The sequence below is a fragment of the Notolepis coatsorum genome (assembly GCF_963971535.1).
Source record: "Notolepis coatsorum genome assembly, chromosome: 11".
In the NCBI taxonomy this organism is placed as follows: domain Eukaryota; kingdom Metazoa; phylum Chordata; class Actinopteri; order Aulopiformes; family Paralepididae; genus Notolepis; species Notolepis coatsorum.
In genome coordinates this window covers 33,503,127-33,518,974 of record NC_140175.1, presented here as the reverse complement: position 1 = coordinate 33,518,974, position 15,848 = coordinate 33,503,127, and the positions used below count along the sequence as shown (strand labels likewise).

Genomic DNA, 15,848 nt, shown 5'->3' with positions numbered 1-15,848 from the left:
GTTCTCCCCTCTCATTACCATCCCCTCGCCTGCCAGCAATTGAGTCGTCCTCAGAGGGGGGGTGATTATCGCTAGGTTGAAGATGGGGGGAGGTGGCACCCTGAGTGTCACACACAGACACACCTTTCCCACCCCTACCCCTAAACTTGCGGCCGAGAGAGTAGGGGATTCGACAATGCCCGGTCTGGACTTCCAACCGTGGTGAGTGTAATTAGGGTACACTGTAAAAAGAAAACTGTAAAAAAAAACTGTAAATGTCTGGCAGCAACGGTTGCCAAATACTTACTGTCAAATGACAGTAAAATCAAATACATTTACAGATTACAACCTAATGTTAATGTTTTTTGATAAAAGGTAATTTACTGTATTTTTATGGCATTTACCCCTAAAGTAGAAAAACAAAAGTAATGTGTAAAATAATACAGTGAATTTCCCGTGATTATTATAAAAAAATTATGTTTACAGTGTATAGCCATTCGAGGGGATGATGATTTCCCCCCCCGTGTGTTCAATTAGTTTGTTAGTGCAGAAAGGTATGCGCCATTGAGAGAGATGGGGAGGAAGTTCTTGTATGCTTTTCGAATGCCTTGCAGCGAACGCTGTTCGCCAATCAGTCGCCGCCGTGGGCTATGTGACCGGCTCTGACGGCACAACCCTCAGCTCGGTGCGGTGTAACGGTGTAACACCACTGAAATCACTGGACGTCACGGATATGAAATCCTCCATCGAGGTCGAGGTGAGAAGTGACCACATATCTGCAGGTTGGCCCTAATGAGAGAGTGATGTCCTGCCCATGCTGTCATGGCGAGAGTGAGAGATACAGTATAGAAAAGGAAGGGGGAGAGAGAGAGAGCGAGAGAGAGCGAGAGAGAGCGAGAGAGAGCGAGAGAGAGAGAGAGAGAGAGAGAGAGAGAGAGAGAGAGAGAGAGCGCGAGAGAGAGAGAGAGCGCGAGAGAGAGAGAGAGAGAAAGAGAGAGAGAGCGAGAGAGCAGAGAGAGAGAGAGAGAGAGAGAGAGAGAGAGAGAGAGAGAGAGAGAAGGTATGCGGGGCAAAAGGGCAGAGAGAAGCACTATTATCGTAAGGGAGTCCCCTGATTATTTCCCACCTTGAATCTGACCTCGCTGTCACCCTGCCCGTGCTACAACCCCCCCTCATTCTGACACGGCACCAAATGCTGCGCCCCCTTCCCTCTGTCACGCACACACTTCCTCTCTCTCTCTCTCTCTCTCTCTCTCTCTCTCTCTCTCTCTCTCTCTCTCTCTCTCTCTCTCTCTCTCTCTCTCTCTCTCTCCTCTCTCTCCTCTCTCTCCCTCTAACGCACTTTTGCCCTTCCTTCTTCCGTCTCATTGCCTAATTGTGTCTCAGGCTCAACCTCAACCTCCTCTCTCTTCCTCCTCTCTCCCTCCTCTCTCTCTCTCTCTCCTCAACCTCCTCTCTCTCCAACCCCCGTCCCTGTCTCTCAACTTCTTGACTCCACCCCCCCCCCGTCCCCGTCCCTCTGCGGCACTGCCTGCTGAATTAAACATCCCCCTCAGCAGATCTGCCGACTGCGTCTGAACCGCCCGCCCACCTCTCGCTCTATCCAATTACAGATGGCGAACCGGTTCAACGGAGGCCCAGCTGGGACACTGAAGCCACGGCGGTTTAAAACAAGAAAAAGGGGACTCAGATCAGCGCCCCCCCCCCCCCCCCCCCTCTCTCTCTCTCAACAAGAGGCATTCACTCTCACGGCGGACGTGATCCCACGCGGAGCAGCTCAAATGGGACCCTTTTCAATTGTCTTTGTTTTTGGTTGTTGTTCCACATCCAATCAATTAGCCACTTCACGATTTTAAAGGTAATGGGTTATTGCATCACCACTGCTAACAATGCAGTGTGTGTGTGTGTGTGGCGTGCGTGTGTGTGTGTGTGTGTGTGTGTGTGTGTGTGTGTGTGTGTGTGTGTGTGTGTGTGTGTGTGTGTGTGTGTGTGTGTGTGTGTGTGTGTGTGTGTGTGTGTGTGTGTGTGTGTGTGTGTGTGTGTGTGTGTATGCACGTGCATGTGTTTGCCTGTCTATATGAGGGTGTGTGTTTTCACAAGTGAACAGTCCAGCCTTTCATCATGCTTTCATTTTGCAGCTCCCATGAATAATGTGACTGTGCATGCATGGCGTGGCGATACTGTATCGATACAGGGACGGCAAGTATCGATATTTAATTATTTATAAAAAAATCGTATTATTTTTTTGTATAAGGAAGTTGCATTGTTCATTTCAATACCTGTAATAGTACAGTAGTCCACACACATGCACATGTGTGCATTCAGTTAAGTTGGAATATGACTGTAATACAAACAGTTCAGTTTGTTCGGTACATGCAACACAGATTACAGTGTTGACATCTGTCTGCTTGAGAAAATACCATGTTCTGCAATAAAAATGATTGAAGTGAGATGAACAGACTGAACTTTATTTTATTAGATAAAACATGTTGACAACGTTTTACTTTGCAGTTGAAAAAAGGTAATAAATCGCAATATATCGCAATATTAATATCGCAATACTCAGCATATCGCAATATATTTAGTATTGCAATAATATCGTATTGTGACTCAAGTATCGTGATAGTATCGTATCGCGAGGCCTCTGGTGATTCCCACCCCTATATTGTATCTGAAGAAGGAAGGAAAAAGGGAAGAGAAGGAGATTGAATAAAATTAGGTTGAATAAAAGGAGGTTGAATAAAGGGATGTTGAATAAAAGGAGGTTGAATAAAGGGAGGTTGAATAAAAGGTAAGGGAGGCTGAATGCTGAATGGCTATCTCCCGTTTGACGAACAGTGTAAAGGGGGGGGGGGGGGGGGGGTAACTAGGAGAGGGATGTTTGCATATGCAAATCGTCACCGCGCCACACCGTTTGCTCACGTCAGGGATCAGGTGATCGTCTGCGAGCTGATTAGGAGAAGAGGACTAATTAAGCTGATGGAGGAAATGTTCAATTAGAAAAGTGCATAATCTCCCGCAGTATTAAACAAATCACGGCTATAACCGGCAGGGAGAATTAACGAGGATGTCCTGTCTGTCAGACCCTGCAGCTGGATGCCACAAGCAGGCTCGGCACGGGGGTTGGCCCGGGGACATAGGTGTGTGTGCTCCTTTCATATGATCACATTTGAATATGGAAATTGTGAGCCATAAGAGGGGGATCATTCACGAAGCTCCCTAGCTAGTAGATGTGACTCGCGCCGCAGCATTTAAATGTATCGGTAGTTTGATGTGCCGTTCGCTTGCGTGCGTTAGTTTAAAACATCAAGGGAACTGGGGCCCTACTCAAAAGGTCCAATTAAAGAAAATACCATTAGATAATCCTATTACACATTACATAAAATGTTTGCCAATAGGATACAAATCCTATAGGACAGAATCCAATAACACATAACACTGGTTCTACTGTTTTCTTTTTTTAATCCTGTAGGATTTTGGAACCTATCCATTAGGATTTTGTCCAATAGGCTAAGACAACATTTTATTGAGTCCAATAAGACCAACCAAGAGCCTGACCGGGGGTTTCGAACTGGATATCATCCAATCGCAAGCCTGGAGCCCTAGCCATGTAGCCCTACCCATGTAGCCCTACCCATGTAGCCCTAGCCATGTAGCCCTAGCCATGTAGCCCTACCCATGTAGCCCTAGCCATGTAGCCCTACCCATGTAGCCCTAGCCATGTAGCCCTACCCATGTAGCCCTAGCCATGTAGCCCTAGCCATGTAGCCCCGCTGACGGACTGTGGTGTTGTTTAATCACCTGACTTCCCTTGCACTGTGATCATTCCAGAGCTCCACTATGGTGCTTCATCCATTTTTTGGCCAGCCCTATACAAATCTTTATTAGCACCCTGTTGAACCCTGTAGGCTAGTAGTACTCTGTACGACCATGTACTACCATGTAGTAGTTCTACTCATGCAATACCCCATGGTGACTTGAACATGTATTTAGGTATCTAAACACGATATGTTCACAATTTAGTCTGTGGTGGCCTGCGAACCCCAGCTACTAGGACAGAGAGGCTTCGGCTCAGCTTCTTCCCCCAGGCCATCAGAGCCTTGAACAATGAACACTGAGTGCCACAGAACACTGAACTCTCCACACACAAGCACACATGAGCACACACACGACATGCACGCTGTGCACGCTCGCACACTAGCAGCCACTTTAACATGAGCAGGCACACACTCATGCTGCACACGCCCACACTTAGGGCCACAAAGGAAAGGTCACTTTAAAAATAGTAAAGCAACAGTAACAGTGTATTGCACTACCAAAGGACCTAACATGTCCTACATGCTCTGTAAATAACTATGTCACAGATACCGAGATGTCCCACTATATTACCTGTATATTACCTGTCTATTGCACAATGTTGTTTTTATTGGATTCTATTATATGTTGTACTACTGTATTGCACATCGTTGCGGGCAAGACCACCCGCATTTCATTGTATACTTGTATGCCGTGACAAATAAAACTCTTGACTTGACTTGACTCTTGACTTTCTTTGTTAAAATACAGAATCCAGAACAGCAAATGGATTGAACAAGGTCAAGCTACAAAAATGTTATATTTTGCTCAACGTTCAAAACACATTGTTAGGACATGTTAGTAAATGAGGAATAGTTGCAACTTTAGAATAACATCCCATAAAGGTCTATAACTCATAAACATGATATTATCAAATATATTAACTGACCTTTTAGTTCAGTTGATAACAATTAGTTACCAATAGACCAATAGTTACCAATATTTGTACATGAGGAATAGTTGCAATTTAGCAACAACGTCCCAATAAGGTCTATTAACTAATGACATGGTTTTAACTAATATATTTACTAACCTTCACATTTATTTGTGTTTAGATATGTCTCCTGATGGAAGGCCAGATGAGGCCAGCTGTTGGTGGATGGTGTTGCTATTGGTGGCAAACAAGTGTATGGAGGGTGCTGGGTGGCTGTAGTAGTTGGGTGACTAGAGAAGAGGGCTCTGGTGCTGGGTGGCTGTAGTAGGTGGCTGACTAGACAAGAGGGCTCTGGTGCTGGGTGGCTGTAGTAGGTGGCTAACTAGACAAGAGGGCTCTGGTGCTGGGTGGCTGTAGTAGGTGGCTGACTGGAGAAGAGGGCTCTGGTGCTGGGTGGCTGTAGTAGGTGGCTGACTAGAGATGATGGCTCTGGTTCTGGGTGGCTGTAGTAGGTGGCTGACTAGAGATGAGGGCTCTGGTTCTGGGTGGCTGTAGTAGGTGGCTGACTAGAGATGAGGGCTCTGGTGCTGGGTGGCTGTAGTAGGTGGCTGACTAGAGATGAGGGCTCTGGTGCTGGGTGGCTGACTAGAGAAGAGGGCTCTGGTGTTGCCTTTTCCAGTACTGATTATGCTAGTATAGTAGGAGAAGTTGGCAGCAGAGACTTTACTTGTACTGAAAGTTGGTAATCAACTATTAAAAAATACTTAACAAGTCATTAATAAGTAAGTGTGTTTACTAGAGGTGGGCATAGATTTTATTTTTTTTATCTAGATTAATCTATCTGCAATCCTGGAGTTAATCTAGATTAATCTAGATTAAAATGGCTCATTTGAAGTCTGCCGAAGGCATTCAAAATATGTGTGTTCTACGCACACACAGAGTAATTCGAGCAGGTATACATCAGTTAATGGCGTTAACACATCCAGCGCCGGAAACGGCTTATGACGTGTTTCAAGTGCATGCTAATTCTGCCATTCCACGGCGTACGACGTTATTGAGATCATATTTCATTTTTTCGCCATGTTATTCATAATTCCCTCACGGAGCCTGGTGTGAATATTAAAGGCAACCAACTTGTGTTCAGCCTTTCGTTCAGCGTTTCTCTGATTGGCCACACGGCCACGTGACCGCGCTGCCGCGCGGCAGAGAGTTGCGCCGCCCACGGCAGCGGCCGTCTTCCGTTGTAGAATTGTTTACATCAGGGTGAACGCTGTTGTATTCGCAAATATGAGAGCCAGCAATACGCAGCTCCAGTTAACCTAATTTATACCGTAATGAATCATTAAAAAAATATACCGTTAACTGGAATATGTTGTTTCTTTACACATATGTTGGGATTATGTAATTGGTTTGTCATGACAAAACAATAAAAATCGCTACTTTACATCAGGGTGAACGCTGTTACGCTGCCACCACCCACTTCAATGACAGAGCTCTCATATTTGCGAATGCATAAACTATATCTTAAATTATGGCTATGTGTCTAATATGGCTGTTGCGAAGTATTTGATAAGCGACAGCCATATTAGACACATAGCCATTATTTAAGATATAGTTTATGCATTCGCAAAATATGAGAGCTCTGTCATTGAAGGGCTTCTACAACGGAGCACGGCCGCTGCTGCTGGAGCTGGACAGAGTCAAGCCGGCGGCGGCGCACGGAAGCCGGGGACAAACCACCGCATCGCCCCGCTGGCGCTTCAGCAGCCTCCACTGATGTACAGTGACGAGTGAATCTGGTAATTGGTTTATGACGTTAAAAACGCGAAAAAACATATAACGTTACAGCGTACAGTTCCACACTGATGTACAGTGACACCCAGAGTTTCTAGTTACAGTAGTGACGCGTGAATCGAGTCCTAACAGTGTTTATTATTAAGAGTCAGATAGTCCTAACAGTGTTTATAGTCCTAACAATGTTTATTAGTAAGAGTCAGATAGTCCTAACAGTGTTTATTATTAAGAGTCAGATAGTCCTAAGAGTGTTTATTATTAAGAGTCCTAACAGTGTTTATTATTAATTAACGTCATAAACCAACTACCAGATTTATTTTGCACCAGGGAACTTGAAGGTTCCTGCCGCGCTCGCGGCAAAAGGGGGCGGGCTAGCGGCGTGGGGTCGTGGCCAATCAGAGAAAAGCTGAACACAAGTTGGTTGCCTTTAATATTCACGCAGCCTGGTCTGATGCAGTGGGAGCTTGCACAACTCTGCAACGCTTCAATACTGCCGCCTGGTGGATGATCGGCGAGTTACCAAACCGGAAATGGACGAGTCGATCTCGGTGCGTCTGGGAAATGCGTCCGGCACTCACATAGTGTCGCGGGACTCAAGACACACACTGTGTATATGGATCGCTGCCATAAGTCAATAATCGACATGATTTGGGCTGTTATTATTATTATTATACAAACCGGAAATGGATCGACTCGATCGCCGTCAAATAAGTGGGATCTTTTTGCTCCAGTCTCATCTGCCAACGGTAAGAGGACGCTGACGTCATTTTCAAGACGATTGTAAATTTTTTTGTTTACAAACCAACTGATCAATAAATCAACCCATACTACATAAAGCATTTACTGACGATCACGGACTTATAAACGACCCCCCCCCGTTCATCCGCGCATGATGAGTCATAACATTTAGGATCGTATTCAGTTGGATTTTTTAATATAGCGTGTATCAGGAATAAACTGCAATCGATAATCTATATTATGGGTTTAGGCCTATAACTAGCGTTCTATGAATTACTGCAGAAAACGATAAAAACATATTTATATTCTAGACGGTATTTTCGTATGAATGTATGAATGAAAAAGTATAACGTTCCCACATCATGAACGATAGATAATCGATGTTGAATGGGCCATAGTAATGTCAATTTAGCAATACAATAAAAAAAGTTATAGCCCTGCAAAGAAGGTGAACATCTCCATAGACTTAGAGTGATGGCAGAGAGTGGTATAAGATGCTCAAATTGCGTGGCAGGGAATGTGTTAATGGCCCGGCCTTAACACTTTGGTTGCCTAAGGTTAAATTAATGATATACCATAGATTGCCAGCGCTATTTGTCTATGGAGAAAGTCCCCTTCTTTGCAGGGCTATAACTTTTTAAATTCTATTGCTACATTGCCATTATTAGGGCCCATTCAAAGTCCTATATGTATTGTTCATTGTGTAGCAACGTTAAACTTTTTCATTCACATATTCATAGTAAAGTATGGTCTAATGTATAAGTATGTTTTCATCTCTTTCTGCAGCTTTCTCCAGAATGTGATATATAGCCCCAAATGCATTATATTGATGATGAAATACAGTTTGATGGCAATCAGCGCGATATAAAAAATTCCAACTAGACGTACTTCTAGAAGTTACTACACGTCATCTGATGTTGACCGGATGGGCGAGGGGGCGTTTATAATTCCGTGGGCAGCGGTATACCAATCATCTAATGTGGGTCAAATGTTGATAATATCAGTTATTATCGAAGACGGTAACGTTACACGCTGAAACTCACCCCAGTCTCCGCGCGCCGTTGGGCGATCATCGTCGAGTAGAAATTTTATCATTATGGGATATATTATTACCCGGTCCATCTCCAGCTTGTATAATGGTATATACGTCCAAATCATGTTGTTTATCGAGTTATTGGCAATCGATCGCTATGTAGAGTGACGAGCTAGAGTCACGGGACATGTACCGAGTGGCCGGAAGCAATACGGACGTCTAGCAAAACCTCTAGTGCGCTTCCTGTTAAGCGCTTGCGCCGATCGGCCACCAGATGGCGCTCCTGAACCGCCAGAGAGCTCAGTGGGTCCTGCTGGTGGATCCCAGGCCAGCGGAGGGACATTATGAATCCGATCGCAGATTTTTGAAATATTGATATAAAGACGACGTACAGCGTCCCCCGGCAACTTTAGCATGGCCAGCAAAGACGTCTAAAGACGGCTCCCGGCACCCAAAGTGTTAAAATAAATATAATAAATAAATATTATTTCTTCAGCAACAGCACCAACAATGTTTTAAATGTGTCTGAATGATAGACGTTTTATAATAAACAACAAATGTAAGATAAAAAAAACTATATACACTGAATGATTAGTTGTTAAAGCCCTTGGACTCCACTGTAGAGAAGGGGTGCAGGCCTTTAACAACAAACTGGGTCACAGCCCTGTGACACTTGTTCACCCTATCCTCTGTCATCCTTCCTAGCTGCTAGGGTGAAGGGACTTTGGGCTTGGCTGGGACCGGTGGTGGTAGAGGGAGGAGGGGTGGGCTGGGACATGGTGGCTGCAGCCTCAGCCTGACGATCTATAAAAAGTTGTCATCTTTTAAATATATTTGTAGCTAAACAATTAGCTAAGCAATTATATTTTATTTATTAGCCTCAGGGCTGGGCGATAAAACGATAACGATAACTATCGCGATAAATTATTTCCTCGAAATAAACATGAAACGTGGTCGCAAAGTTTCGATATATCGATTTTCCAAGCTTGGCTCCGTTCAGCCTCGGCTCAGCTCACTCACTAACAACAACCAACGTTACGTGATGACGTGTTTACGCACAACAGCTAACAACCAATCAGTGAAGGAGATGGCCGAGAGCGAAATATACCCGGAAGGAGGTAGGACTCACTCAACAAGGCTTGCTAGGCTAATTAGCTTGCACGCCGATGTTTTATATATTTACGTGCCGAGTATGTGTGTGACGTGAATTCTGAGGCCACGTTTATAGTAGTGGGGATATACAGTGGACGTCGTTTCAATATATTGTGGCGGAAGAGAGTATTTTAGTGTAATATTTAGCACATTGTCATGGAATACAGCGCTTAGATACTACAGGCTTGCTAGGCTAATTAGCTTGCACGGCGACGTTTTATATATTTACGTGCCGAGTATGTGTGTGTTTTGAATTCTGAGGCCACGTTTATAGTAGTGTGGGGTATACAGTTCGTTTCAATATATTGTGGCGGAAGAGAGTATTTTAGTGTCATATTTATTGTCATGAGATACTCCGCTTGCTTAACGTGTAACGTGCGCGGACTGATGACGACATCAACTCGACTTGAGACATTCGCAGCAGCATAAGAAGTTAATTAAACTTGACGGACATTATATCGACGATAATTATCGATATCGAATTATATGAAAATAATTTTATAATTTTATCGCGATAACGTTTTTGGTCATATCGCCCAGCCCTAATTAGCCTATTCGTAATAATTCGTTATTAGCCTAGCTAACTCCGTATCTTGGCTTACCTGCAGTGGACGTGGATGGAGATGGAACACTGCGAGCAAAGCAGTCGAAAACGGCGCATTTCTGCAGACTAATTATGTTAAGTTATGTTTTGACAACAGATGTTTTGACAAATTGCTTGTATTGCCACCCTTACTTGCAAATGTTTTATTGCACTTGTGGCAACGTGCGTTGTCGGCATCGACTTTCGTAAAGTGTACCCAGACTTTCGAGCGTTTGGTTCGCTCCGCCATGACGAGCGCATGCAGAGCTCTGTCTGTGTGCAGCGCGCTTCAACACGGAGCCACGGACAGTACAAAGTACCAGTATGTGCATTTGTGTGAGTGTGAGCGGCTCGCGACGAGTGTGTGTAACGTCACACACACAGAGTAATTTGACCAGGTATACATCAGCCAACTTTGAGAATAGATTAACGGCGGTAATTTGTTTATCGCGCGATAAGAGTCCGCCGTTAACGGCGGTAACGGCGTTAACGGCCCGGCCTTAGTGTTTACTAATAGCTTGTTCATGATGTACTGTATAAGGCATAATTTGAAGTCCTGAATCTACTATTAATAAACATTTAACAAGTCATTACTAACTCATTACAGTTTGTCAATGGCCAACAATGTATTTATAAGGGATAATTATTCTAAAGTCTCACCCCCCCCCCCCCCCTTTAAACTACTTTCCATTTCCACTACTATATTTGTTATATACTGACCACACAACATTTTCCCATGACTGTATGTAGATGAGGTGATGGCCTTAATGGTTTATAAGCAAAGAATCAAAGTGGGTTTTATTTCATTTCATAGTCTACTAGTCGACTTACAACTAAAACCTGTAGTCTGCATATAACATAAGAGAAGAAAAAAAAATAGTCCATAACTTTTCCCTTTTTTTCCCCTCTCGTTTCATTGGGCATTTCTGAGAGATGTTCAAGGTATTCCACAGATCGTTGTAGGGATCGATTCCAATCCCTTGGATAGATTGTCAGTGTGCGATGATGACTCCTGGTACAATGACATGAGGTTAGCCTCCCCAGTCAGTCACCACAGTCAGTCACGGCAGCATCCCATCTCAACCCCTGATCAATGACGGCCACTGCCATTTTCCTAAACATTTTCATTCTAAATAACAACCCCGCTCCTTTGATTACAGTACAATGCTGATTCAAAGCCTTTAAAATGCATTAATGGTTGCCGGATTTGCATTTATATTGGATTTCCTTGCAGCCACACAAGAACGTGAGTTAGAGCTCCCATGAACAAAGACCAAACAGCAAACGCACATCGTCTGAAACACATTCAACCCCATAATAGAATACAAGCCACAGAATGAGAGGCCGCCATACGGAGACAGAGTCTCGCCACTCACTCAGGCACAGATTGATACCCCTCCAGTCAATAACGATTCAATCTCAAGGCAAGAAGCGCGCGACACGCGAAAGTGGCTGCCACGCCGGGGATGATGAACGCCACGCCCGGGATAAGCACTCATGCATATCATCTGCATGGAGGGGAGGGGGAAAACAGCGTTCAGCTGGGAGATTGCAATCGACAGCGCCATGTCAGCGACGATTACTTACCAAAGCGCATTCCAATCATTTCTTTGAGGGACACAAGTCTATAAAGGAGGAGGGTAATTGGTCGCCCCGGCCACGCACCTTTTCCCTTCAACTCACAGTGACCTTTTCGAGATTACCAGACAATGGGACTGGCACGTCCTCCATCTGTGTGTCTGGCCCTCGAAGTGAGGCACGGTGCCCAGGTTATTAAAGATGGGGGAGATTTGTGTGTTGCAGATCAGGTTGGCATCGTCCAGGCGGCATTGCCTCCAGGGTAATCTCTGTTGATAAGAGAGCCGGGAGACGACTGGATGCAAATCAGATTCAACCACTTTCTACCGCTAAATCGCCAAGACAGAGGAAAAGCCCCGGGGGAAATTTACAAAGCGATTCACTCCTCATTGCCCCATTAGAGGAGGGGATTTGTTTATTTCCTGCCGCAGCCAGAAAGAGGTACAGGGAGAGAGAGGGCCAAGTAGGTGAATCTGCAACTGCCTGAACCATATTTTATGCATGGCTGGTCTCCGAAACTTTACATATACAGTACCTGTACATCTCTGCATTGTTTTGGTTTTCCAAAGATGCTTCCTAGTTTGAACCAACTTTCTTCTAGGCGGCATGGTTTCCAGACTGATAATGTCAACATTATTATTTCTGTTGGTGTTTTTTTTAATGGGTCCTGTTGGCGCCTGTATGCTAAAAATACATGCCGTATATAGACTTCCCCGGATGCACAGCGGGCCCAGCCAATTACTTCGCCCCCACACACTAATCCATAACAGTTTTATTCACTGCACTTGACATACTCCGAGGCTGTATGATCTATCTGCATGCTATATCAAAACAATGGCGGGAGCGATGAAAGCATATATCCGAAGGGCGTCGCTGCCCTTAAAAGATAAAAAGGGGGGGGGGGGGCTCATTATCAAAAAGGGGGACTCAAATACGCGAAGCTCTTTGAAATTCCCAAGGAAGTCAGGTGAAAATGTTTTGCAACTCTGTCCTCTGCGTGTACCGTACCACTCGATGAAGACGAGCCAGGGCTGTGCTTCGTCTGACAGAGCTGCAGATGTTCGACAGATGCTTATTGCAGATTTTCACGTTACATTTTTAATGAGTCCCTCCCAGTATTGCCGCACAACTTAATGGTCTTGTTATAAGCAAGGCGATACCTTGCATTGACGGCTGAATGTGATGCCTCAAAAGGCTTGATAAGTGTGTGGGGGGAAGGGGGGGAGCAGAGATGATGTGCCTGCCTCTGTTCCCCGACACCCCCAAAACAGAGAAAGACACACACTTTCTCTCTCTACTTTTATAAATCAATGACGGCTGCGTGGCGTCTGTGGGAATCGTGTTCAGAAGTGGCTGCTTCTGTTCTGAGGCACGTGTCTCTGTGCGCCGTCCCAGTCTGTCAAGCTCTGCATTATGCTAATGTTGTGTTTACCATTCATGTGACAACATTAAGACAGGAACGCCGGTAGGGACCTGGGGCACTGCTGCACGCTACCAAGGGGGGCAGGGAGACGAGAGAGAAGGAGCAGTGAAAGAATCTCTCTCTCTCTCTTCTACCATTCTGTCTCTCTTTTCTCTTTCTTCTACTCTCCGTCTGTCTCTGTGCCTTTCTCTCGGAGACCCTGGACTGCAGAGGAGTGCAATAAAATCAAAGCCTGTGGCAGTGAAAAGGGAGGGGAGCTCCTAGTTATCTATTTGCTGTACCTTGTCAGTCAGCCAGCCGCAAGGAGATTTGCAATGCAAAGCACGTGGGAAATAAAAGGTGGATATTCTGAATCCGGTGGCACTTCATGTACATCAAAACACGAAGCTCGGCGCAGGGGATGGAACAATAGATGAAAGTAGTATCAGGAAAGAGGCGACGACGTCCCATACGGCAGAGCCTCCCGTATTCTTGACACTAACGCAAACACTTGAAGTAGATTTGAGAAAGTGTTGCCCGCCCCGGTCCACCCCGCCTCACACGCCAGCCTAGCAGTAGCACTGTTAAACTAAACTATAATGACTACTGAACACTGGCCACCCCGCCTCACACGCCAGCCTAGCAGTAGAATAGAATAGAATAGAATAGAAATACTTTTATTATCCCGTGGGAAATTAGACACTGCAAATCGCTCAACATTTAAACATTTAGACAGGACAGGTCACAATTTAGAATGATAACACAAATCAAATCAAGTTGCTAGGATAAGAGTAGAGTAAAATAAAATAGGATACAATGAAATTAAATAAAATATACAGAAATAAATACAGTAAGAACTGTTAAACTAAACTATAATGAACACTGGCCACCGCTCCTCTGGCGACATTTAACATTTCACTTGTCTGGTCTTCCCTTTCAACATTTTCTTAAGTCAAAAGTAAACGGTTGCAGTCAAATAAAATGCAAAGTGTAATCTGTTTCTGGAGGCGTGATGAGGCACTATGCATAATACTTGGATTTCTTTAAATGGCTGCCCATACAAATGAGATTCCCCCAGCTGCCCAAATGCAGGTCTCTCTACAATCATGGTTCAAATGGCACTGCCTTAAAACCAGAGGTGTTTGATAGAGTTAACAGTCTAATCACTGAAATAATGCTTCTCATTCAAGCACACTGCGGCTGCCAATGCGCTTACCATCATTATTTAATTGGTAACTGATTAGCTTAGCCACAAAGAGGTAAGCAAACAAGCACAATGGCTGTAATTGCATGAACAATGCAATGAACAATTCATAACTAATTTAAATCCCCACAAGCCAAGGCACAGCTAGGCTAACAAAGAATGGCCACCAAATTAGGTCATTATGCATAGCAGACATGGAAACATGTCTAATTGTCCTAATAGGCAAATTATGTGAAAGTTCCAAGATGATAAAGTACCACCGCATGAGAGATTCATGAAGTTGTGTCAATCAACCCGAGAGCTGTATAATGGAAAGTGAAACAAAACTACACCAGCGTTCATCTTGCAGAGCGCGTTCTTCATATAAGAAATAATCGAACTTCCTTAAGTGGCTGTAAGTAACTGTGTAAAAGGGGCAAACTTGCTTGCAAAAACACTTTTACACAGTGCACGTCTGCCAAGACGTCGCAAAGCAACATGACTCAAAACAGCAACCCCCCCCCCCCCCAGTTTAAGCCGACGGCGTCTTAAAACCATTTGTTTTGCCGCATCAGCACCAAATGCATGATTGAGAGTGAACTCACCTATAAATTTTATATCTGGTTGTAAATCCTTGGCGGAATCTTTCCACGAAGGAGAGGTAACTCCGAGAGTGGTGGAAAGGTCCGCGGTCAGAGATGAGCCAATCAATTGCTTGGTGACATGTTGCTCGCAGCCAATGGGTCCTGGCGGGAAGACTGAACTGTTATATGGTCCCATATAAACAGGAAGCAGATGACCTCAATAACCAGTTCATGCTTTTCCTTAAGCCGCTCTCTGTTCATTCTCGCTCCATTCTGTGGAGACCTGGGGGGAGGAAGGGAGAGGGAGAGAGAGAGAGAGAGAGAGAGAGAGAGAGAGAGAGAGAGGAGGGAGAGAAAGAAGAAAATATTAATGCGGCAAACATTTGAAAATAACCCAGGCTCAAAGAGCGAGAGAGGAGACGTGACGGGGTCGGGGTAATTGCGTTTGCTGTTTGAACGAAAACGAGACAGCGCCATTGTTGTTGCGCGGCGTAGATTTATTTATTCATTTTACCGTGACATGATTTGTGAATTTATTCCGTGTTTTCCGTGTCAGGATCTCTCAACCCTCTTGTCGCATCTGGAGTTCTCAGAGGGGGCCCCAGCAGATTGTGTCTCTCTCTCTCTCTCTCTCTCTCTCTCTCTCTCTCCATACTACGAGGAATGTTGCCCTTTCGCTAGATGAGTATGAATACATCCCGGTTGTGTGTGGCCTCTCCTCCTGCAGACTAATTGGTGCCATGATAAGATCAGACAAGGTTAAGAGCTGCTTTATGATATGTTATGACACCCAGCCGCTAACGTGGGAGAAGGCTGCCTTCCCGTTTTCCTCCCCAGGGTATAAATTACTGCCCTACGGAAAACATTTGACTATCGATGGGTGATTTCATGGATTGTTGGAATTCATTAAATAAGCCCCTCTACTTTGCGTACATGATTGTGGGAAGATGTTGGAGGAGGCTATACGAGCGGAATCGTTGCCCTCTGTGTTCCTGAGATGGCTCTGTCACACCGAAGGGGACCGGAATGGATCGATATCCCGAGACATGTATTAGAGGAATCTGACACATTGACAATACTAGGATGAATCCGG

At 44.8% G+C, this 15,848-nt stretch overlaps 1 protein-coding gene across 1 annotated transcript in view; it reads right to left on the bottom strand.

Moving 5' to 3' along the window:
• brinp1 (bone morphogenetic protein/retinoic acid inducible neural-specific 1) overlaps nucleotides 1-15,848 on the bottom strand; it is a gene marked incomplete at its 3' end in the record, with an annotated part of 247,393 nt that overhangs the window by 192,003 nt on the left and 39,542 nt on the right. The window contains 3 exon segments of the mRNA XM_084324024.1: nucleotides 14,777-14,882; nucleotides 14,885-14,911; nucleotides 14,914-15,038. Coding sequence (XP_084180150.1) covers nucleotides 14,777-14,882; nucleotides 14,885-14,911; nucleotides 14,914-15,016 — 236 coding nt within the window. The 5' untranslated portion in view covers nucleotides 15,017-15,038.